This window comes from Trichoplusia ni, chromosome 7, assembly GCF_003590095.1.
Source record: "Trichoplusia ni isolate ovarian cell line Hi5 chromosome 7, tn1, whole genome shotgun sequence".
Classification (NCBI taxonomy): domain Eukaryota; kingdom Metazoa; phylum Arthropoda; class Insecta; order Lepidoptera; family Noctuidae; genus Trichoplusia; species Trichoplusia ni.
Genome location: NC_039484.1, coordinates 1,750,522 through 1,775,645, shown reverse-complemented (window position 1 = coordinate 1,775,645; position 25,124 = coordinate 1,750,522). Strand labels below are relative to the sequence as shown.

General features: G+C 37.8%; 4 protein-coding genes across 4 annotated transcripts; 3 read left to right on the top strand and 1 right to left on the bottom strand.

The window, feature by feature from the left end:
• Positions 1–1,341: 1,341 nt before the first annotated feature.
• Positions 1,342–5,361, top strand: LOC113496101 (NPC intracellular cholesterol transporter 1 homolog 1b-like). The gene has a single exon (XM_026875215.1). It carries the CDS (start codon positions 1,444–1,446, stop codon positions 5,176–5,178), a length of 3,735 nt encoding a protein of 1,244 aa, XP_026731016.1. The 5' UTR covers positions 1,342–1,443; the 3' UTR covers positions 5,179–5,361.
• A 2,309-nt stretch (positions 5,362–7,670) lies between these two features.
• Positions 7,671–18,063, top strand: LOC113496106 (protein Flattop). The gene is made up of 4 exons (XM_026875222.1): positions 7,671–8,069; positions 16,099–16,312; positions 16,720–16,886; positions 17,987–18,063. Exons 1-4 carry the CDS (start codon positions 8,043–8,045, stop codon positions 18,044–18,046), a joined length of 468 nt encoding a protein of 155 aa, XP_026731023.1. The 5' UTR covers positions 7,671–8,042; the 3' UTR covers positions 18,047–18,063.
• A 395-nt stretch (positions 18,064–18,458) lies between these two features.
• Positions 18,459–19,807, top strand: LOC113496103. Its single transcript, XM_026875217.1, has one exon. It carries the CDS (start codon positions 18,473–18,475, stop codon positions 19,796–19,798), a length of 1,326 nt encoding a protein of 441 aa, XP_026731018.1. The 5' UTR covers positions 18,459–18,472; the 3' UTR covers positions 19,799–19,807.
• Positions 19,808–19,813: 6 nt separating this feature from the next.
• LOC113496102 (protein SMG9-like) lies at positions 19,814–24,933 on the bottom strand. Its single transcript, XM_026875216.1, has 8 exons — positions 24,739–24,933; positions 24,336–24,579; positions 23,815–23,949; positions 22,954–23,220; positions 22,367–22,580; positions 21,607–21,792; positions 20,719–20,885; positions 19,814–20,217 (listed from the first exon to the last, which is right to left on the bottom strand). The coding sequence occupies exons 1-8, from the start codon at positions 24,772–24,774 to the stop codon at positions 20,015–20,017; spliced, it is 1,452 nt and encodes a 483-aa protein (XP_026731017.1). The 5' UTR covers positions 24,775–24,933; the 3' UTR covers positions 19,814–20,014.
• Positions 24,934–25,124: the final 191 nt, after the last annotated feature.

The window sequence follows — 25,124 nt, the reverse complement described above, 5'->3', positions numbered from 1 at the left end:
TGCTAGATTAGTGCATACGAAGACACGATTTCAGCGCCCCCCGGATCTTCGCGCCCTAGGCTGCAGCCTAATTAGCGTAAGGGTTAATCAGGCCCTGACTTTAAAGCACGTAGCGCTCACCTGTAAATAATTGTGACATTGAGATAATTTAATTTTTTTAAATATTTAGATTAATTAAGGTTAACCGTTGTTGGTATGCCAACACATCACACCGGACACATTCCACCAACTTATCATGCATTCCTCTACTGTGGGACAGGTGGGCGACAATATTTTTTTCATAAGATGGGCAAATTTCCTTTCCATGTCCAGAGCGAAGCCAAAAGAAAACCGTAGGTACTTTCTTATTAAGAAAATTGCAGTGATTGATATTAAGACTCAAACATGTATTAACTAATTAGGCAACTATAATTTTCCTAACAAAAGTCATAATTTAAAGTTAAGCTAAACTTATGTGCATCTTGACCGAGTATATGCAGTGCATACAGTGCGATTTTTTTTATAAACTATATTTCGTTCAATCATTTTTGTCGTTACAAATATTAGTATTGTACCGTTTGTAGATCGCGCAGAAAATATGTCAGTATACGTAGTGTATAGTTTTTTCGGTTCTACGATTTTACTCACGTGACATTTTACCATTAGTATTAAATTTCCGGTAAATTCGATGGCTCTTATTAAACTTATACATTTTTAAGAAATAATTCTTTACTAGCTGACCCGTTAAACGTTGTTTTGCCTAATAAATTATTTCTAGTTGTATTTATTTTAAATCTCAGATTAAAAAAAAAAAAATTCGTCCAAAAAATAAAATATTTTTGTTTAGTGTGAGCAACCCTTAACTGTTAGGAGTAAGAAAAATAGATGTTGGTCGATTCTCAGACCTACTGAATACGCATATAAAATTTGGTAAAAATCGGTTAAGCCGTTTCGGAGGAGTACGGTAACTAACATCGTGACACGGGAATTTTATATATTAGAAGATTATTCTTTATTAATTTAGTTAAGAGTATTCAAATTAAATTGATCCCGGCAACTGCCTCTGGTCATGGTTAGCTGCGTTCGTTATCCCCGGAAAGTTCCGATATTTTACTGCCTATCGGTATTATATCAATATCCGTTGTTGCTGTAAATCGTTTCACCGAGGGATGCGAATCGAATTATGTATCGTCTGCACCTGTATACCTAAATATTTAATTTTATTGCAACCAGACAAAAACCGAGAACCCATACTTTGTAATCACAACATTGTAACACTTTTATCACACACCTGCGTTAATTTGATACGGATAAGTTATCGAATAACTAAGTCGTTTCATTTATTCACGCAAAGTATAAAAATATCCATTTATAAGTTGCCGTGGAAGCGGCGTAGACGTTCGTTGACAACTTTTAAAAATGAATTATTTATAATATAAGTGATCAATACTCACCGATTTCAAAATGAAGTTCCTTGCTGTTTTTCTATTATGTCTGACTATGTGGAGTGGTGCAGCGGCAAAATGCGTAATGTATGGTGATTGCTACAATGTGAACGGCTTTGATAAACCCTGTCCTGTCGACAAAGACCCAGTGCAATTGATCTCAGGAATAGAAGATGAAGAAGAGGCAAAAGAAATTGTCAGGATATTCAAAAACAGATGCCCAACTCTTGCTCAAGATGAGGAAGGGAATGATTTGCCAGATGACCAGATACATACATGTTGCGCACCTCATCAAATAATCAAGATGTCAGAAAGTTTAACACTTGCCGAGGGAGTTCTTGGACGTTGTCCAACATGTTTCAGAAATTTCGCGAGACAGATCTGCGAAATGAACTGTGCAATGGATCAGTCACGGTTCCTGGAGATTGTACAGATAGAAAATGGCACTGATGACATCCAGTACATTAATGAGATAAATTACAGAGTTCACAGTGATTTCATGTTAGGAGCCCATGCGTCATGTTCCGGCGTAATTGTGCCTCAGACTGGGTTGCCAGCCATAAACATTATGTGTGGGAATGCAGTAGTTTGTGATGCAGATGCTTGGTTTGGATTTACTGGTGATACGAGTACTAATCCTTTGGCTCCAGTGCAAGTTAATTTTTTGCGGTTAAATTCTACAGAAGATACCATGAATAAGCGTGCTTTGCCGTGTAATGAAACTTTTGGCGAAGACCTACCCTGTAGTTGTATGGATTGTGGGGCTGTGTGCCCGATAGGAACTGAACCAGTTGTCCTTGATATTTGTACAGTTTTGTCCGTTCATTGTATTGGATTCTCTGTAGGAGTAGTATTTTTCGTAATAACTACTTTAATATTTATATTCTTAGCTTTTAAGGACAGACGTGCATCACTTGTAAATGAAACTAAGGAATCGAAAGAAGGTAAATCAGACGTCAACAAATTGACTATTTTGTTCCAAAAAATATTTGGGAAAATAGGAGGATTTTCTGCTAGTCACCCCGTGTTAGTAATTATGGTTACTACTTGGATCGGTTTCTCAATGTTCTTTGGCTTTATAAGCCTTAATTTAACAGCAAATCCTTTAGAACTTTGGTCTGCCCCAGATTCTCGAAGTCGCCATGAACTTGAATATTTCAACAGTCGATTTGGACCGTTTTACCGCGCTGCACAAGTTTTCTTAACATTCGATCTGGAACCATTTGAAGTTAATAACGTTACCTATGGACCTGCATTCAGGATAGAGGCACTAGAAGAGCTAGTTAGACTAGAAGATGCTATAATTGATATAGGTCGAGATAATGGCGGTGTAGTTTTAGAAGACGTGTGTTATGCTCCCCTTACAGTTCGAGGTCAAAAGACAACTCTCGACCAATGTGTTACTATGTCTGCAACTGTTTATCTAGGTAATAGCAAATATGACATTAATAATGCCACTTATCTTAATACCATTCAGAACTGCTTGAACAATCACTACGGTTTTAATTGCTTAGCATCATGGGGTGGTGGGTCTGAACCTGAAATAACATTCGGAGGTTATGAAGGCACCGACATTCTCAGTGCCACTACCTTACTCATTAACTTACCAATTTCGAATCATCTTCTAGAAGAAGATTTGCAACCTGTTCTAGAATGGGAAGCAAAATTTCTCGAGCTGTTAGAGCACTATAACGAAAACCTAAAACCTGACTATGTGGCCGTTTCATATGGTGCAGAAAGATCTATTGAAGACGAAATTCAAAGAGTTTCTGTTGCAGAAGCCGTCCCTATCGCAATCAGTTATGTTCTGATGTTTATATATGTTGTACTTGCCTTAGGTAACGTTAGGTCTTTTAAAACTTGGTTCATTGACAGTAAGTTTACGGTTGCCGTGTGTAGTATAGTTGTGGTTATTTTAGCGATATACTGTTCGATGGGTATAATGGGGTATGCTAATATTACGCTTACACTACTTGCTATCAATGTCATACCATTTTTCATTTTATCAATAGGTATTGATAACGTTTTTCTTATGATTAATACTTTACATGACATCAAAAGTAATTTGAAATCGTTAGAAGGTTTTATTGAAAACTTAAGTACTGATAAGAAAACAAAAATGGTATTTGAGGAAATGATGCGCAGGGTCGGTCCATCAATGTTTGTTTCTTCTGTAACACAAATAACTTGTTTCGCTGTCGGCAGCTTGACTAACTTCCCAGCTGTTGTGACATTTGCGGTATTCGCATCTATTTCACTGGGTTATTTATTCGTTTTTCAAGTGACCACAATTGTTGCTATACTTGCCATTGATTACAAACGAGCAGCTCAGAATAGATTTGACATTCTGTGTTGTATTCGAAAGAAAATACTGGATGATGAAAACCCGTTGCATTCTGAGACTTCCTACAAAGGTATCACTCAAAGATTAATGGAACCGTATTCAAAATTCCTTCTTAATTGGCGTGTGAAAATCATAGTAGCGATTTTATTTATGGCAATGGTATCTATTAGCGTCATGTTCATTCCCTTACTTGATATTGGATTAGACCAAGAATACGCGTTACCTACAGATTCCTACGTATATACCTACCTTCAGTCAGTTAATACTTTGATGAAAATAGGGCCACCGGTGTATTTTGTTCTCAAGAGTGGATTAAACTTTTCTGATCCGGTTCATCAAAATGTAATTTGTGGTGGACAACTTTGTAGCGATGACTCGTTGACCACTCAAATATTTTTGGCATCTCAACACAGCGAGATAACGTACATAGCTTCGAGTTCGAATTCGTGGTTAGATGATTTCATTGATTGGAGTAATTTATACGGCGGTTGTTGTAAATATAACACTACAAACAATGGATTCTGCCAAAGTACAGACAACTCACCTGAGTGTTCGTATTGTGTCATTGAAAAGTCAGATTTCGCAAATGGCCAACTGCGACCAAACAAGGAATCTTTCCAAAGATACATTCCATTCTTTTTGCAGGATGCGCCCACTGATATTTGTAATAAAGGAGGCTTAGCCAGTTATTCAGCCTCTGTTAATTATGAACTTAACGCAGATGGCCTTGCTTCCGTCCAGGACACTAACTTCATGGCTTACCATACCTCCTTGGTTACTTCGAAAGATTACATAACTGCTATTAAATATGGTTATGAGATCAGTCATGACATAATGGCTGCAATTAAAAAGTACACAGGCTTAGATATCGAAGTATTTCCGTATTCTGTTTTCTATGTTTATTTCGAGCAATATTTGACGATGTGGGGAGATACTTTCGCGACTATATCATACAGTTTTATTGGTGCCATGGTACTCAATCTATTGGCGTCTGGTTTTAATCTACTAACAACTTTTGCAGTAATGTTTACTGCAATTCTTGTCGTGCTAAACATGATGGGCATCATGTACATTTGGAGTATTCCTCTTAATGCCGTATCTTGTGTCAATTTGATTGTATCCATTGGTATAGCTGTTGAATTCTGCAGCCACATTGCTTATGCTTATAGCACAAGTAAGCTCCAGGGGAGAGATAGAGTAGCGGATGCCATCCAAACAGTAGGAGCTACAGTCATCACCGGTATCACGTTCACGAATATTCCGATTATCGTATTAGCATTTTCTTACACGCAGCTGATAGAAGTATTTTTCTTTAGAATGTTTTTCAGTTTGGTCGTACTTGGTTTCATACATGGAATGATATTCTTCCCAGTTTTGTTGTGCTATTTGGATAGCATATTTAAAAAGTAACTGATGTTAAAATAAATAAGTTATACAGATCTTGACGTTGTAGTTAATTTAAGATTTAGGGATTAAATAATGCCTTTGATAAAACTATTATGTAAAAGTCATAGGTGCTACTCACAGATGGCTACGATATTATCACCTTAGACATAAGAGTAGAATAATTTGTAAATAAATGTATAAGTTATAGTGACGTTGTTTTAATTTATCTCCGTCCGTTAAATTTAGTGGGACCTCTTCAAAAAACTAGTGTCAGCTGAAATGTCAATTCTCATTGAAACATTTAAGTGTTTAAAAATATGATAATGGGCTGATCAAGATATTTTTGGTAAGGCCGTTTTCGCTTTTCACATAGCCGTCACAATGTAATTATAAAGAATTCGATTTCTTAATAGATATAAGTACTGTATCTAATCAGTGTCGTATAGAGTTAACAGGGGGACGATATAATCGTAAGATAACTGATTACACATAAAAATGAAATAGTTTGAGAATACAAAAGTATTTTTCAAACGTATTTTTATAGCTTGATAAAATGCTGGCTTTTGGTAGGCCTAGATAACAATTTAAGTAAAACAAAAAGGCTTTGTGATGTCAGTGTGTACACTCCACTCACATTCACGATAATGAGTTTTGCTATATCACAATTTTATTGATTTTTTGGGAAAAATAATCCAGTTGTTAGTAATTCACATGATTCTCGATAGAAACAGATTATATCAGATTTAAACCATGACCATAATTCCCCTTTTTACCATTGCCAATGAATTAATGAAAATCGTATTAACAGAGAGTATGAAACCCCTTACTGAATTTATAAATAATGGGTTGGTAAAATAAGGGGATACCAATAGTGTCATTTTAACCCAATTTCCATTCATTCCTGATAACTTTAAAACGCGTAAAAAGAGGAATTTTTCAAATGACAAAGCAAGATGGTGCATTACAGCATGCGCAGCCTCGTCTTGAACACACAGTAGGGTTTCGATTAGTTTCCACTCAGACACACAAAAAATCTATGTAAGTGATCAAATACTAAGAGAGGTTAATGACCCAGAAAATATTATTTTAGAACTTGTAACATACTTCACGTTGTTACAAGCTTAGTGATATGACGTATTATTAAGAGCCATGAAAGGAATTAGATTATCGCAGAATGTGTAACGATTAGAAATGATAAATTGTAAATCAAATTAATAAAATTGTTCTAAGTTTATTGTAATAGCGTCAACTGTCAAGCACTCAATATTAGCGTTCAATTGTGATTAGTTGTGTAAAAAGCAATTCATTTTCAAGATAATTACAGATTATTGAGATAGTCAGCTGTGTTTAAACGTGTGTGTTTTTATCTATACTGATTATTTCATTGTAGGTGTTATAGAAGATGTGTACGATAAATGAGTATAACTTTCAGAACTATCCTGTCACGTAGAACCATTGATACCCTATAATCCATCAATACAAAGGTTTCACTGAGGCTCTACATTATAAGTAACCTTTTGTAAACAGAAGTAGTGTATGTTGTTAATTTAAACGTGAAAGCATACTTCGTAATACTGATACTTGCCGTTAGTACGCAAGCAACAACTGATACTGAATATTTAACAACCTTTCCGAGGTCGGCAGTGGTTGTCTGACAATAAAATCGAAGTTCAAAACGTCTGTTATCTGAATTTAAACGGCTACTTATTTCCATTTAACCGCCCAGAAATTGATTTACTCGGTCACAAAGTAGGATAATTTATGCAAAGAAACATGTACCGGTCGGCGACGTCCTCGGTCTAATGTCAATTCGCAATTCTGTATTAATACTATAATAAACAGTTATACATAACAAATACAATACACTGACAACATATTTCACGAAGGTCACGGCAAACGCTGATTTTCTTTATTGCGACGTCGCAACAGAACACGCGATGTAAATAAAGCAATAATTTTGATTTCCGTTATTATGCTTTGGCAATTATAAGTCGGTAGCGATACTCTATTATGTAATGTTGTTGATTTTATTCAGTTTCGGCAACAAACACTACATATAACAGATTTGAAGTGAGTAAAGAGGTGAGCTTTTATGAGTCAGTATTAAAAAGATTAATTCAAAATTAATGATATTTAAATATTATGAAGGAAAATATACTGCTGTTTAACGAAACTTCATGGCGCTCTGAAATGGATCCATTTTAAAAGGTTTTTATTTTGTCATAACACGATTACCTAAGACTAATTCACCAATTCAACGATAATAATTGTCCTATTTTCGTATTGTGCAACATAAAATAAAACGGATTAAATAACAACCAAAGAGAAAACAAACAAAAAGTTTTCATGTCTCAGATCAGTTTGTTTTCATAGCGTAATTATAACCATCACAAAAGATGTTAATCCGTTTGCAAGCTACACTACAATTACGAATAAATAATTGGGTTATTATGCTAATGCACGACAGATAGCAATCAGTCAAACTTCCAACAACTAAACTAGATAGTGCAGAGTTCAAAAGCAAAGTTGAAAGAAAAGGTTAAATAACGTTTAGGTCAACTGTAAATACAATTTTCGTGTCATGGTTACGGTATTGTGTAAATGAGTTCGAAGCGCATGCAAGAATTCTTCAGGGGAGGCAATGAACCTTAGACAGCCTACGCAGTGAACACACGTGAAAATTTTTTCGTTGCCATAACGACCACGCAGTTGGGCCAATAGACTTTTCCCATTTTCCAACAAACAATTGAAGCCTTCCTGCAGTTTCGAAAGGAATTTGACAGAAATATTAGATTTTTGACGTTCGCAACGTGCATAAGATAGCTGTGATATTTAATTCAACGTTTTGGAGTTATTTGTAATTTTCTAGTGCTGATATTTGTTAAAGCATGGCGTTCAACTTCGATAGTGGTCAAGTAAGTAAACTGTGAATAGTTTTGACGATTTTTCGAAGGTTTTTTTATTGAATTCTTTTTAGACGTTTTTTTGGTTTCCAACCTTCTTTTTTCGTTATAAGCTTATTATACACGATGCTGATTACTGCAAACTATGTTGATTTTGTTCTTACGATTCTAAATTTCTGTAGAATCTAAACCATGTTGCTATAAAACGTGTTCAAATAATATGTAATACCATTTCCTTATACTGTAGTCCAAAAATTGTCAATGACTCCACTGTCATCCTAATTAATACCTGAATGTTTATATAGCTAGAATAGTGAATTGTTTTTTTCTATGTTCTTACTGACTAGCAAAAGTGAGTTCTGTTTCACAAATGTCCATTTAGTGCGACGATTTCAGTCCCCTTGATTCTAACAACAGTGCACCTGCAACTCACATTACTATCCCCTAGTAAAGTGTAATACAGAACGTTTTTTACTTACTTACAAATTGTAATTCCTTTAATCCAAGTTAGATACATCCAATTACATCGCAAACATCCTTGGTTGTTTAAAACAAATGAATATAAACCGTATTTCTAACACGATAGGGTTTACAATTGTGATTTTTGTGGTAGTTGTCGCGGGTCATTGGAACGAGGGGTGATTTTTTATTTGTGCGCAAATGATAATTTTTTACGGCATTTGTATGCAATGTTAATCCGTGTTTGACACCTCGGGCTGGTGGGCTTTACTTAATAGCTCTCGTGTATTTGCTATAAATTGTTTTGTGCATTGTTGTTTTGATACGAAAATCTATTATATATTTCTGAAATTAGCATTCCAGTAAAATACAATGGTAGTGTTTTATTGCTAGTTTCCCCAACAGTGACAATAGAATAACGCACACTTGTTGTTTGAAACCAAGTCGAAAAAGCTTGACAGAATAACAGAGTCTTGGTTGGGCTCACAAGAAAAAAAAATAGTAAAACTCTTGACACTAATCTTATTGACAAATTATTTAATTTTGGCAGAATTGCAGACTGAGATCTGGTTATTGATAGTCTGATTTGAAAATCGGGTTCCCATGTCTCATTTTCTTACCAACAATTGAAGACATACCAAAATATTCTATTTCAGTCACTTTCATTTGAGTCCCCACACATTCGGTTATTCTTCCCTTTTACACCCCCACAACTTTTAAAGAACCCAATCGATTTTCATTGGAAAAGTTCAAGAACACTCGCACATAAATCCATTGAAATCGCGCAATCCGTTCGAGAAATATTATCCCCGTCAGGCATACAACACCCTTATTTTCCGTCATCGTTAAATCAAAAGTTTTTATTTCAAATAGGCTGTTTTCCAGGCACTAAAAAACGTTACAGTAGTGACTCCAGGTGCCTGGTTTCAAAGTATCTTTCTTATATGGATAAGACCCGGCAAGAAACTCATTGAACAGAATAACTTCTTCACTGCAATATCTATCTATATATGTGTGTAGTGTTTACTGCAGTTTATGTAGATATAGGTTTGACTTGACAAGACTTAACGAGTGCGTGATTGTCACCGGAAACGCGGCGAGGCAGTTTCGTGCCGCAACTCGGGCCCGAAGCAAAGATGTTTAACAATCGACCTTAAGTTTTACAACTTAAAATAGTCGGTTATTTCCGTACAAGACATTTATCAAAGTCATGGAGTTTGTCGAACGGAATAACCCACGAACGTGTGTACTTTTATTGCGAAAAACGGAAAAGCTATGATCGAAAAGTTGCGGTGAATTGACTAAGGTCCTACTGCTGTTACTCGTGAAAATAATAACGAATTGTTTTGAAAACAACGATGTTTAATGGCCTTTTTTTCGTTAGTGGTAATTGCTGCATATTTTCACTACATTTAAGAAATTAAATTTTGCGTTTGCATTGTGGGTATTTATAGTACTTTATATGTAGGTACCTAACGCCTTTTTTTGGGAGTTACATACGGTGTCTTGTACTTCATCCACTTCGGGCATTTGCTGGTGTGCCCAAGTGTTCGCCTGCTCTTTTGACGACCTAAACCTCGTCAACCTCGTCGACCAAACTAGACATATCAATAGGAATCTATATTTAGCCCAAAAGGATGACGATGCAAAAAACCAATGGCGCAACTTACGTAAGCAGAGGTTTCAGTCGAATAGCTATTTAAATATGGGTGACTCTTTAGTCTGTACCAAGACAAATGATGAAGTTCAGAGACGTTACAACAAATTGATGTCATTACTCAACACGCTATAAGTCAATCAGTCACTATTGTATATTATTCCGATCATAACTGTTATCATCATCATCATCATCATCAGCCTATCGAAGTCCACTGCTGGACATAGGCCTCTCCAAGTGCACGCCACTGAGATCGATTTTCGGCTTCTCGCATCCAGCTCCTGCCAGCCGTCTTGCGCAAGTCATCACTCCACCGTGCCTGAGGACGTCCTACACTACGTTTGCCGAGGCGTGGTCTCCACTCTAGAACTCGTTTACCCCAACGGTTATCGGTTCTTCGGCTAATATGGCCAGCCCACTGCCACTTCAGCTTGCTGATTCGGTGGGCTATGTCGATGACTTTGGTTCTCTGACGGATTACCTCATTTCTGATGCGGTCCCTCAGAGAAATACCGAGCATAGCCCTTTCCATAGCCCGCTGAGCGACTTTAAACTTGTGAACCAGCCGTACCGACAGTGTCCACGTTTCGGCTCCGTAAGTCATGACAGGTAGGACGCACTGATTGAAGACTTTTGTCTTTAGGCACTGTGGGATCGACGATGTTAGGACTCGACGTAACTTCCCAAATGCAGTCCAACCCAACTGAATTCTCCTATTCACTTCGTCCTCAAAGTTGTTTCTACCTAACTGCAATGTCTGCCCGAGGTATACATATTTCTGAACAACTTCGAGAACGGCGCCGTGTATCGCAATCGGTTCCGGTAGAACATGTTCATTGAACATGACCTTGGTTTTGTCCAAGTTCATCCGTAGGCCGATGCGTAGAGAAGATTCAGCCAGGCCGTTCAGCATCTGTTGTAGGTCCTGCAGCGTTTCCGCCATGATGACAATATCGTCAGCAAATCGCAAGTGAGAGATGTGTTCGCCATTGATGTTGATGCCGCGTCCTTTCCAGTTCAGCGTCTTGAACATATCCTCCATTGCATTAGTGAACAATTTCGGGGAAATAACATCCCCTTGTCTCACTCCTCGATGCAACGGTATGGGCCTTGTTTGCTGATTCTGTACTTGGACGGACATTGTAGCGGCTTCGTAAAGACATCTCATCACTTGGATGTATCGCCAATCTACTTGACAACGCTGCAGGGACTCCAGAACAGACCAGATTTCCACCGAGTCAAAGGCCTTCTCATAGTCCACAAATGCTAGACACAGGGGCTGATTATACTCTTCGGTCTTCTGTATAATCTGCCGCACTGTGTGGATGTGGTCTATGGTGCCGTATCCGCTCCGAAACCCGGCCTGCTCCGGCGGTTGGAATTCGTCGAGTCTTCGCGCAAGTCGGTTCGTGATCACTCTTGAGAACAGCTTATAGACGTGGCTTAGGAGGGAAATGGGTCGATAGTTCTTCAGCTGGGTTTTGTCTCCCTTTTTGAAGAACAGGACGACAACACTCCTACTCCACGCCTCTGGAGTTCTCCCTTCAAACAGGACGGCATTAAAAAGCTTTTGGAGCTCCCCTAGTAAGGGGTTTCCTCCTGCTTTTAATAGCTCTGTTGTAATGCCATCCTCGCCAGGGGCTTTTCCATTTTTGAGCTGTCTCAGAGCGATCTCGATTTCGCCACTGCTGACTTCTGGCAGGTCTTCGGTGAAATGGCGTGTTAATGTGGCTCTGGGATCCTCATTTCCGGGATCAGGTCGAGATGCATGCGATGCGTATAACCGGCCATAGAAATTTTCCACTTCCGTAAGGACTGCCGGCACCGAAGAGACGACTTCTCCACTTGTTGTGGTCAGCTTCGTCAAGTGGCTTCTTCCAAGAGATTGTACGAACACCTTTGACCCCCGATTCAGCTCAATTGCTCTTTCAATGTCTAGAGTATTGGAGCACCGGAGGTCGCGTCGTACGTGCTTGTTGATCTCTTGGTTTAGAGCCCGCTTAGCTGACGAAGTGACAGGCGGGTTTTCACGTCGTTTCTTCATAAGCCCTAATGTCTCTTCCGAAAGCTTTGATTTCCTGCCCTTACGCTGCATGTTACAGAATCTCGAACCTTCCTCCCTGAGGATCCGAACCACATATTCGTGGTTCTGGTTAACGTCTGTTGTGGTTTCCACGGCGGCAAATCGGTTCTCCAAATTTGACTGGAACGTTTCAGATCCTGTCATGGTTTGGAACAGTGTTGGTCGGAGCCTGGCCTTCATCAGACGGAAACGTTCGGCCTTGAAGTTGATATTCAGAGAGCCTCGGACAAGTCGGTGATCGCTCCCGGTATTAAACCTATTGATCACGGAGACGTCTCTGAATATGTGCTTCTTGTTCGTCATGATGAAGTCAATCTCATTTTTAGTCATAGTGTCGGGGCTTTGCCACGTCCACTTCCTTTGAGGCTGCTTTTTGAAAAAGGAGTTCATCAAAAAGAGCCCCTCGCGTTCGAGGAAGTTGACGAGCATTTGCCCCCTATGATTCCTGCTTCCAAATCCATGGGATCCTACTGCCGATTCGCCGCAAATCTGTACTCCCACTTTAGCGTTAAAGTCCCCCATGACAACGGTGTAATGGGTCTTTGTAGTGAAGTGGAGGGCCCTTGATATATCATCAAACATATCCTCCACTTCATCGTCTGAATGTGTCGAGGTCGGTGCGTACACTTGCACGACCTTAAGGCTATACCTGTCGGTGAGCTTTATGATAAGGTACGCTACCCTGTTCGACACACTAGACACCTCCACAACGTTATCAGCTAGGGACTTATTAACCAGAAACCCAACGCCACCTTGAGATTGTTGGTCTCCCTCTCGGAAGTACATTAGGTGACCTGATTCGAGGGTTATGGTGTCCTCCCCCTCTCTTCGAACTTCACATAACCCTAATATGTGCCACCTAATCTTCCCAAGTTCCACCTCGAGTTGCGCCAGATGCGAGTCAAGCCGTAGCGTGCGGCCGTTGTACGTCGCAAGAGTCAGATTTGTTTGGTGGCCTCTCGTAACCCGGAGATTCTTCGCACCCCCTGTCCCGCCGTAACCACGGTCGCCACCGTGACCGGGAATAGCGGGACTGCCGGGAACTAGGGGCCGTGGCTTTTGTGTGCTGCCCATAGAGGTATTTAGCCTACTGCTATCACGCTGGCCAGACGGGTTGATAGAGGGTTTTTTTTTTCCGAGTTTTCCTTCTCTCGCACTGGTGTTCGGTGCATTTTGACTCCATTAGTCGACTTCTACGACACCCACTGGAAGAAGGGGTAGCGACATATGTATTCTTTAGCCGTCGCTACACGGCTGTTATCAACTACTTGTTATTTCTAGCTATTGTTTTCTTAGACCATGTGGTTACATGAATTTAACAAGAAATATATCGACCTGAAACATACGGGCTTCAATATTTTTAGGCGGTTTTAGACAACGATATTGTTTTTTTTACATCAACTGTAGTATTTGAAATGTTCTAATTCAATCATTGCTTCTTTTATTGAAGCTTACAAGCTTGTGGTAGGGAACCATGTGCTCGTTACTGTCCTCAATAAAAGCAAAGAATGGTCAATTAGTCGGTTGTTAGCTGCGTGTTAAAATCCCATTTAATTATAATTTACCACTACTTTCAAATAAAGACTCAAGATCAGCCTAAGTAATACCTATGCAATAAATTTTTGAGTGCATCAGTCATGCAATACTTCAATAATTTTATATTATTTTTCTATTTTGAGACCTTTCACTTACATCGCTATATTGCCTTTGTACTTGAAAATATTCTTTGCCACGCGATGTCTTAGGTACTATCTAAGTCCAACTCCTATATTTTAACTTAACTATTAATCTAAGCCAGTTAAATACTTTACAGGAATTGGCTGGATTCATTGTATCGGGGTCGGCATTTTAAGGTATAAAGTTTTGCGTCCCCAATGCCAACTATCAGTATTCATTATATACCTAGGCATATTGACAGTTTTACAAACACAGGCTAAAGTAGTTTACATTTGAGACTGGATTTCGAGAAGGAATCTAAAATAATATGTAACTACTTAGTTTTATAGCTTTTCCCTACTTAGATTTAGTTTCAGCTGTTTAAGGAAGCAGGTACAAGGTAATGACTGCCATCACATGCTTCGTGTAACGAGTTTGTGAATACCAACCAGTAATTTTGTTTTTGTAAAACTCACATGAAACATGCATGCGTGTTTGAATGCAGGTCAAATCGCTCGTAAACCAAGAGCATTTGACCCGTTTTTTTACTGATATGCCAAATATCTGAACAACATACAATTTTATCAGAGAGTAGGGTATAAGTTTATGTGTATGAAGGATTGCAACGCATTGCTGTACACCGTCACAAAAACGCGGATGATGTGTCACGGCGGTTCAGGTTTAGTTAGAGTCTGACACTCGGCAACTTCCTCCGAGGGAGCGTGTGTCCATGAGGATTCCCCGCCTAACCAAAAAAAGGATATAACTTTATTACGGAATTTAGTGAAAATACGTTCTGTCCTACCAGATCTTCACACAATAAAGAACAATAACAAATCAAAATGTGCCCAGAAAATAAGAGCGTACTAGAAAAATTTAATCCAATATTTGACAAGATAATTCTAAATTATTGCGGGCATTTATAATTTAGGCAAATGGGCGAGTGATGTATGGGGTAAATAACAATTTGCAACCCTTTGTTGAGGGGATGATTATTATGAAGCTAGCTCAACAGGGGGTGAGTTGACACCTGATCAATGCGTGACGGGTGTTCAACCATTGTTCAACTTTAAGGGATTATTTATAAAAAAGTTTGAAGACCTCTTATCGAAGTGACAAAAGATAATGATTTCGGTTTTTAGACACCCTTTGCTGTCAAGTGTATTGTTGATAAAAATAAGTTAAGGGGTTGAATTTAATAGGGCGATAAACTAGAATATCTGAGGATTTCGCAGACAGTAGCATGTAAATATTTTCCTTGGCTTACACTATAAAATTAAAAGGCCTAGGTCGCAAATACAGTTACGCTCTTATTAGAGCATCTTTTCTGAATTAAGAAAATATAATAATAATAATTATAACGGTTGCGGCTTCTCTGTTAGCAACCTAAAGCTGTGTTTAACAACTTTGAATCATATTCATGTTCCGGCATGCTTCAAAGGCTGTTTTTATTTTTTTATCTACTATTTGATTCATAATAATCAGACGATGTATGTTAATGTTTCATTACAAATTATGCGTGCCACGTGCTTTCACACCACAAGCGCGTGTCAGCCGTCGTTGAATAATCATGGTGACACAGCCCTTTGAAATAGTAACGTAGGCTTACCAGTGATTAAAAGAGGGAAAACCGATATTTGATATTTTTTATGAGGTTCTTTTGGTACTTAATTACTTTAATTTTATGACAGAAAATTTGGCCTTGAGTTTAGTAGTACCTAGATATTTGGAGCAATGCTTACGCATATCTACAAGTCCGTACTAGGTCGTTCGTAAAGTAATGACTTTTTTGTGCCAACTACCTTTAAAATGACTCATCATCGGCCTAGCTTTTCCCAACTATGTTAGGGTCGGCTACCAGTCCAACCGGTTTCAGCTAAGTACCAGTGTTTTACAAGGAGCGATGCCTATCTGACCTCCTCAACCCGGTTACCTGGGCAACATGATACCCCTTGGTTAGATTGTCTGTCAGAATTTTTCTTCTGACTACCTGTAACGACTGTCAAAGATGTAGGAATGACAGCCGGGGCCCACAATTTAACGTGCCTTCCGAAACACGGAGGAACTCGCTATGACAAAGATGGTCACCCATCTACGGAACAACCGCGTCAAGCATAGCTTAACCTGTGATCGAATCACTTATGCGGTTATAGCATATAGTTTAATACACAATTTTGCATCTACAGTTCAACAGCGAATCGACGCCGAAGCGGTTAGGCAACTGGCAGGTCCCAAGATGGGCGCCAACAAGGGCGAGGCCTTTGGAATACCGTCCCGATCCCAAGCCAATATGCGACATAAATGGACACTTCCTACCAGGGGCTCCAAGAGGCTCGTCGCGATGCTTCGGTCATTACACCGGCACGTGGGAGCTCCCAAGGAAAATTACAAGAAAAGTCGGTAAGCGAATTACGATCCTACTGCTAAATTATGAAACTTTTGCGAATAATTGGTATAATCATTGTTCGACCTTGACAAAAGACATAAAGCTTCGTCATTTATTTGTCAACATACACGCAAAACACTTCCTTCTCCGTGAAAATATCGTGTTACGCAGTAGTTAAGTGACTGTTCCGAATATTTCGCTACTTACGATTTGCTCAATGACTGCATAAATATAGATTTTCGTTAAAATCGATGACCTATTAATGTCTGCACGCGAATCTTGTTGTACTCGAAGACGTTATCAGGTCATATATGATAATGGTAATGTGTATTATGCGCATACAATTGAACCTATGCCTAAATAATGGCATGAAGTAAAAGGGTACAGAACTAGCTGTGTAGTGTTGTTTGTCTCGTTTCAGCCGAGGAGTTAGCGAAAGAGCCGCCAGACGGTAGATTTCCAGACTGGTTGAATCTCCGCGTTCAAAGGCCAAAGGCTGCGGCGGCAGCGCGCCTGCGCGCCGGCAAACGCGCCAAAGCTAAACAGGAGGAGGAAAAGGTTGAATCGCAGGACGTGCAGACGTTTCAAGTGAGTGAATAAGGTTACACGCGACCACCATAGACTGGTAGACGGTGACGAAACGTGCTCTTGTTTGTGTGTTGTGACGTCATTACCACATACGTCTCCTTGAAACTTTTTAAATGCTAAGTAGGTCAGTGTTGGTGGTAGTTGTATTCGTAGCTTGTAGTAATGAAACTTTTATTGTAGTAGGCAGTTTTTAGTCTTTTGTTGAAAGTATGCTTTAACAATTATTATAGAATAGTTTACTTGTTATTCAGTGACGCAAACATAAAAATGTATGTGGTAAGGCCAATCGAAGTTTTATAGATGATCTTCATCAACTTACCAGCTTAGACTTTTAATGTATCTGTACCTCTTTTCAAATGATTCTTATTTACGTTCACGCGAATTGAACTACATTTCTAATATACCTACTAAATTTTCATTGCAATGAACGTAAATACAAAAACACGAATATGGCATTTGATAATTACAGTGTTTGTTTTCGTGCCTGCCAAGTATCAACAATAAGTTGTAACGGTTTTCAATTTCTCCCACATTTTTCAAATCCCAGTAAGCAGTGTTTGTATAGCGTATGCACTTACATAACATTCAAGGGCTTTCAAAATGTAATCGACAATAACAGTACTTCGTCGTTAAGGAAGTTTTGATGGAGTTCAAGTTCTGAATTTTTATTTTAAAGTATCTTTTAAATTTCGCTATTTACCTATTAAAAGATTAGCTTCATCTACCGCTTCGGCGATATTGTCGTAGGTCAACGAAAGTTAGGAAGTAGGTATATTTGAAGCTTCAAGTAATTTCTGGCCCAATAAGAGATATTATGATTTTGCCTAGTAGTGAAACAATAACAAGTAGTTCTAGCTGCTATTAGATATCTAAATCAGCAGGATTTTGTAAACGGATTTTGATAATATAATTGGCCAACGTATTAGGTATGTATTTTATGTAGCCTACTTAGCTTTAACAACACCTGAGAGCACTTATTTTAATAGATACGAACGTATCTTTTCTATTCGCCACCTCTTTCTTGTTCTTTCTATTCAGCCACAGAAACACTTGTAGCAGTTAGCATAGAGCTTAATTTTACTGTTTTTTATTTATTTCAGCCACACGAATGCCCGTTTCACAAGCACAAAAAGAAAAGAATCATTCGAATTATTAATTGAAGCACTTTGCAGTAGCGTAAATGAACATATTTTTTGGAAATTTATTTCATTGCTATGATCTTTACAATTGTGTAAATTTGTTGTTCTAAATTTTTACATGTCTTTGCAAAGAAGGAATCTGAGGCTAGAAATGATCAGAAGCATACAAAGGAAAGTAACCGAGATCAGGAAAATCATGCTATAAGCGAAGTTAACAAGGACGATCCGCTAGAGCTAAATGATAAAAAAGAACCTATTGATTCTGACGGTCGCACACCATACATACCTGGTGCGTTAACAGATCCAGAGAAAAGGCACGACACTCACGAACTTTTGGTCAAAGACGCTGTTGAACAATTACACGGCCCTCAGGAGGAAGACGCCCATAAGTTTTGGAGGAAAGTATCTGAAAACGCGGAAAAAGATGACCGAGTTAGGGAACAGAATATGAGAGAAGTTAAAACAAGCGGAACTCCTAAATTACCTCAAGTTAACGTCGCACAAAACTTTCAATTCGCGAAGAAAATGCATGTCGGAAATCTGGAGCATCAGCCGTTACCTGATACTTTAGGATACCGAAATTTGACTAAAATCGCCGAACACCGAGATTCAGATATCATCGTCAAGCCCTACGCTATCGGCTGGAAAGGTTACGGGGCATCTGGTCCTACTTGTTGTACAAAAATGCGTGTTCACAGGCCTAAAACATGCGACGCCAAGAAAGCTGATAATGATAAAGTAGACCAAAGGCCTTCTACATCTGGTCCAGACCTAGGCGGACAATACAAAAAGCCAATGTCACTGATGGATCTCGCAATTTGCTGGGATTTTAGACCAGACGATCCTAAGAGAGAGCCCAGACCACCAAAGCACATTGATGGTTCGAATGGATCAAAAGCGCCAGCCGTTTTTACAATGGTACACACTCCCAAAGAAGAATCAGAGGGCATTACAATAGGTCACACTAATCCTATTTTCAATCAAAACCGTCTAGTAGAAGATATTGGTCACCACCCAGTACCATATTTTGAAAAGGACATGGCTAAAGAAAGGCGCCGCGAATCTTGTGAAGTGCAATATTGCCCACAACATGTTGCCGGAAATGAGAAAGGTTCTAGATCTGCGTCGTCTAGCAGGAAGAGTTCGGGACAATCTGTAAAGAAAACCGAATGCGATGGGATTCACGGTTGCGGGACTCCTAGTGAGATGAGTCGAAAGTCTAGCCGTGACAATGGCAGGCCAGATAAATTACATCCAATAAAAGATGCATGGAACACCAAAACCAAAAATAATAACTTTGACGTAAATCGCAATCGTCATAGTTTAGAGTCCTATGAGAAAACTCCATTAGCTCAAGGAAAGTTGCACCACAGCTCACCAAATGATACTCAACAGTTTTCACGACGTTCGACTAAAGATAGCGATTCTACGAATCCTAAACACAAAAGTTGCTTGTCTTGTAATGGCGTAAAATTAACTCACGACACGAAACAAAAGGATGACTACAAATTTGCATTTAAAGCTGGTAATCCTAATTCAGTACAGAGCGTGACTGGCTCCACTGATTCTAAAGGAGTAAAAATGCCGAAGATGCGTCATCCTTATACTAAGAAGTCGTATACCATTCCAACTTTAGCGCCCCCGTTTAGCATTTGGCGAGACGCTAATGCGACTGGCTATCCGGAGCATTGGAGACTAGCGAGCGTCTACCAACACGCGTATAAACCACCAGAACAAAGACGCAAGCCGCTCATAGACAGCGTTTACCAATGATAATAAAAATACATCTTTTCATAATGGTCAATTTATTGGGTCCAATCGCCAATAATAATAATTATACATTCAGTTTTTTTCCGTCAGCTGTTTAGAATTAAAATATATTATACTTAACGACTAATCGCTTTTAATTTCTTATCTATACAGCTGCGGCGTACACCTGCGCGATATCTGTGCTGATATAGAGTAATCCTAATTCGTTTCTATGCGAGATCACGGTAGGAACCTTTCGTACTCCATGAAGAACGTGCACTTTCTTATGGTTTCCCAAGCCTTGCTGCAGAAATGGAACCATCCTTTTTCAGATAGGTTAGGTACGTTTGTAATTTGATGTCTGTTGACGCCGAGTATCATCCAACGAAGACGTTTCGCTAGTTGTTCGAATGCTGGATGGCCCCTGTATATATCACGGTTATCTGCAAAGATATCGTAACTTTTTAATGGAATTCATTCAACAGTCGTGTGGTATTACTGCTATATCTAATACTAATCAAGCAGAAGCGGAAATCATAATCTTTGATAATTTGCTTATGAACAGTTGGATCCCCGCATAGGATTAACATATAATGTATGATATCCAATGCCAGTTCTAAATCCTGGCTGTATTTATGCATTTATTTTAATCTTTGGAAATACAGCACAGTACCAAATTGTACTGTGACAACAAACTATTAAATAATGTATATAAAATAGTTACTTATATAATCCACGATACATTTCTTATCATGCTACATAGCATGCAAAAAATAACTTGCTTTAGTTACCATTTAAGGTAAATTGATATCATTCCCTATATATTTTTTTCACATTTAAAAAGCAAATTAGCGTGACACAGTCTGATTTATAGGCGACGTCTCGAAGACAAATGAGCTCGAGTTCTGAACTAAATCGCCTTGGCATTACAGCCTTGAACTTACCAAAGTCACTGTAGATTTCCGGCAGTAGAAATAGATTAATGGGCGTTCCACAGGTATCTACGCTGTACCCCTTGCAAACGCTGTCGACGTTCAAACTATTCTTGTTCGTATCGCTGTACATGTACATTCCTGAGTTGAGTTGCAAGTTGGATTTGAGGAATGCTTTTCTGAAAACAACACAGTTGTTTTTAGCACTGTACTGCAGTTGAAGGAATTTTAAGTTATGCTTAATTTTAAACAGAATTAAACGTGACATCATTTATTTGTATTTATCATTCAATTTATATCTTTGGAAATACGACAGTGATTATAATGATACTTTAAGATTGTTGAAGTAATAACGTTTTATAAATCAGAATGACAGGATCAACTTTTTTAAGAGAAATTAGTGTAAGTTGCTTAACAGTGGTGTACGACTCATGTATTACATTTAGGAATAATGCTGACCGTATTTTGAATGTGCGTTGTGACACTTGGTATATAAGTTATAAGAAATACTTAAACCAATCTCATAAGAGTTTCTTATTTATTATAGAAAGTATCGAGATTTTGAGGGAAGTCGAGTACAGAAAGTCTTTACACTTCTCGCTGTGTAAGTGTATCATTACACTAAAACTATAATTATGGGTCAAAATTGAAAATAAAATCTGTATTGAAAATAAAATGCAAAATGTTTATTCTTCAATCATAAAACTTTTGCAGACAATTTTACGTCGTGAAATGTTGAGTAAAAATATTCCTAGATGGGTGGTCCGCTCTTTAGAAACATTAGTGATAATACGAAAATAGAAGTTAGGAGTAAAATTAAATGTAAGCAAAAAATAACAAATAAAACTTCAAAAATATGCAAAACATTATGGTTAATAAAACTGAAACAAAGAAACTCACCTATATAGATCTTGTATAATTTTCAAACTCTCAGGAGTAAAATCTTCGAGTTGGCAGCGGTTGTGTAGTAGGAGTAAGTGTGGGTGACTCTCACCACCGCCCGTGGACTCTGACCCCTCTTGACTGGTTGATACGGAGTTGGAGGCTGACAGCGAAGGCTTTAGCATCTCAGCAGCTTGAATGTATCTGTTGCAAGTATTCAAAACGTTGAAAAAGAGAATAGTTTTACTAAGACAAAAACTGCTCATGTGTTTAACTTAACCTATGCTCGAGAATTTAGGCACTTCATCAGTTTTAAATAATATTTATAATTGTCATAAAATACTTTGGGATGTGCTGCGCTGAATATGGGCGCAGGCAAATGTGTGCTACTGGTACGTGGTTTTAATGAGTAGTGAATGTAGATAAATACATACGCAAGCAAAAGGCCATCAGTAAGTAAAACTAAAATTCTAAGTATTTGTATCAGGCTTTATTACAGGGCAAATAAAGTGACATGTGAGTGTGCATACACATTTTAGTTAATTTTAAGATCCCACACTAGCGAAAGTCGCTGGAACCAAAACGGTTTTACTCTACAACGGCGCCTGCCTATGTTGGAACTTCTGAGTTTGTATCACGGTAGTCGCAGAGGTTAAAATTGATAGGTATGGACTTTCCCTCAGCCACATTCAAAACCGACATCTAGGCAAGTGAGGTTTTAAAAAGTTTATTTGTCAGTGGCGTGTTATGATGGCCCTTATGGATTTTAATAGTTTACCTGAGAAAATTATAGTCAGTGAACCAGTCTTGCACGGCGATTAGCACATGACATATAGCCATGAGATACGAAGCGATTTGCAGACAGTCCACTGTCACCACGTTAGCACTTCTTGCTGTGATTGTTGTGTTGGACTCCTCGATAAGCGACGGTGACCATAAGGACTGGCAGTCCAGGAGAATTACTCGATCATTTGTGATATACATGTCAATACCTGCAACACAGGTTTTGAAATTTTATAGGTATTTGTTTTCGGTTTGCTAACAACTTCATCGTCATTAAGATAGTACGATTACTTTGGTGGAAGCGAAACGTTTGTCGCTTACACAGTAGCAATAGTACCGAGTTCAAAGCACCTAATCCAACAGTGAAAGGAAGAGTTTATAACTTTCAAATCAAGATTGATATCCTGATTAGGGTGTTTTATAGTATAGTTGTATCCTTGTATTTTAATACTATTCATCTTATGTGCAACTGTGTTGTTGCGATTTTTCGTAAGTTGATATCGGGATACCTTACAGAAAGTAACCATTTTAATATAATATAATCAGTTTTCAATAATTAAATGTGATAGCCTCATTTCTTACCTTTAGTACAATGAACACCTTTCTCAATTTGCTCAATGTCTTGCATTTTGAACTTGAAAATATTTTCATTTGGTTCAGTTGCCTTCTCAGGCGAATCTGCAAACTCTAGTGTATCCATTTGTTTCTCCAGGGGAGCTATATCGTTACTGTCAAATGTGCTATCAGCTGGTATGTCATGAGAATTTAGTATTAGGTTGCATAGGTTCTGATCATGAACATTTGTAGCAATTAAGTTTAATATCATAGATTTACCAACACCTTGAGTTCCTGTAATTATTAAACAATTTATTTATATTTTTAACTGTTAAACAAAGAACTTAATGAAAGGAGAGGGTGCCTGCAATATGCACTACTTCACAGTATGTATCACAATGTTTTGATTGATGGCAAAGGCCAAGAATTCTGAAAATTGCAATGATTTAGAATAAAATTTAATGATTTTTTTCATAGTATTTACCTACATAGTTTTTTCAAATGTATTGTGATGGTAAATTTTAATTATAATTTAAACCATTTTCAGACCTTTACTATCTGTTTCTGGTATTTACAAAGGTAAACAATCTTGATGTCTTTTTATACAAACACATAAAATAGATAAACAAACATATACGTATCTTAGTAGTAGCTTTGATGGTAATATAAACTGTTACTTTATATGGTTTTTAGTTGTTTTATTTTTAAACTTTGTTCTAGATAAAAAGACACATTAAGATACACAAGACACATCAGAGTCTACCTTTTACAAGTATTAAAATAAATGGGTATAATAACTACTGCCTCTTAAACTATGAAATCCTGTATCTCGGGATACAAGAAACTACCTGAAAATTGAATGATTGGTTTGTAAATTGATGCGCTTACCCATTATCCCAACAACTAGATAATTAGTGCTTGAGTCATGGAGGAACTCTAAAGCACTGGTGTTCAGTTCCAAGTTCTCATCCAGCAGCTTTACAGGTTGTGTCATGTACTTCAGTGGGGGAGAAGGTTTTTGGTCTGAAATTACATATAATAAATTTTATTCAAGTATATCATGAGAGGTTCCAGACAGTAAGACAGTGTTAATATGTGTGAACATGTTCAACAATAGGGAGGCCTATGTTGAACAGTTGATTATTCAAGTATGACAAGAAATGATTTTGATTGTATATTTAAGATTCTGTTGGATTTAAAACAATAGTCAAACAAATAAAACATTCTGTGACAGTAGGTCAATAAGTTTGCTATACTAAAAGAGCCTTAATTATAAAATGTCTGAATCTTGGGCTGATACTGTACAAGCAGAATCTATAACTCTTAATCTTCAATTTGTCCATCTAATACAATTTACTGCTACTTCTTGGTAGACTTAAAGTAAAACACTACTTCAAATCAATACATACCAGCTCCTTTCTTTTCTTTACTCTCATTTTGTGCTATTTTACAAGGGTTTGGGCCATCTCCTTCTGATGTTGAAGACTTGATAGTTTTCGGACTCTGGGGTCGCTCCTCCTTTGGTGTGCTCTGTTCTCTAGTCTTTAGTATTATAGTTGGCTGTTTTTCTTTCTCTGGTTTCTCCTTGCTTGGATCTTTTGTAGTATCACGATCAGATTTCAAAATCACTGGCCTTCTTGGAGTTGTTGCTTCCTGTAATGTTTAGTATACTTTTATGCATCACTTTTGTCGTATTAACTCATAAATAAATTATTCCTACTCCTGTGCATTGCTGCAGTTGTTGGACCCTGATGCTGTTTAAACCAGCTGCGAATTATTATTGTACATGTTTTATCAACAGAAGAAACAAACCTTGGGAGCAAATATTTTCTTTTTTTTATCAGCCATGCTGACTAAGTTCAAGTAATAGTTTATCGTGTACTTCTATTATTTGTGTATTCGCATTCGCAAGTCAACTATAGAATTTTATCAAAAGTAGCACACAACAACAACATAAACCATGTTTCCATGCTATTTGACAATATTCATGACATAAAATTGACAATGACAATTTTAACAGCAAGTCAAATCAGAAATGAAAGTTGTTAACTGACATGGAGATTATTGATTTTCATTTACTGTTTGTAGAAAATTCTTACATTAGAAAGTATGGCTAATTCAAACAGTATTATTTTATAAATTGTATTTCTACATAATATTTTCGTTATAATTACAAACGTTCAATTAAAAATTGTCAA

Bases quoted from the DNA above. Each gene is read 5' to 3' on its own strand.
- LOC113496102 (XM_026875216.1), bottom strand. From the start codon at position 24,774: ATGGCTGATAAAAAAAAGAAAATATTTGCTCCCAAG. The intron at 22,581-22,953 runs GTAAGAAATGAG...CCTGTGTTGCAG, and splicing joins AGGTGTTCATTGTACTAAAG to GTATTGACATGTATATCACA. The intron at 21,793-22,366 runs GTAAACTATTAA...TACTTGCAACAG, and splicing joins ACTGACTATAATTTTCTCAG to ATACATTCAAGCTGCTGAGA.
- LOC113496106 (XM_026875222.1), top strand. From the start codon at position 8,043: ATGGCGTTCAACTTCGATAGTGGTCAA. The intron at 8,070-16,098 runs GTAAGTAAACTG...TTGCATCTACAG, and splicing joins TCAACTTCGATAGTGGTCAA to TTCAACAGCGAATCGACGCC. The intron at 16,313-16,719 runs GTAAGCGAATTA...GTCTCGTTTCAG, and splicing joins GAAAATTACAAGAAAAGTCG to CCGAGGAGTTAGCGAAAGAG.
- LOC113496101 (XM_026875215.1), top strand. From the start codon at position 1,444: ATGAAGTTCCTTGCTGTTTTTCTATTATGTCTGACTATGTGGAGTGGT.
- LOC113496103 (XM_026875217.1), top strand. From the start codon at position 18,473: ATGAGAGAAGTTAAAACAAGCGGAACTCCTAAATTACCTCAAGTTAAC.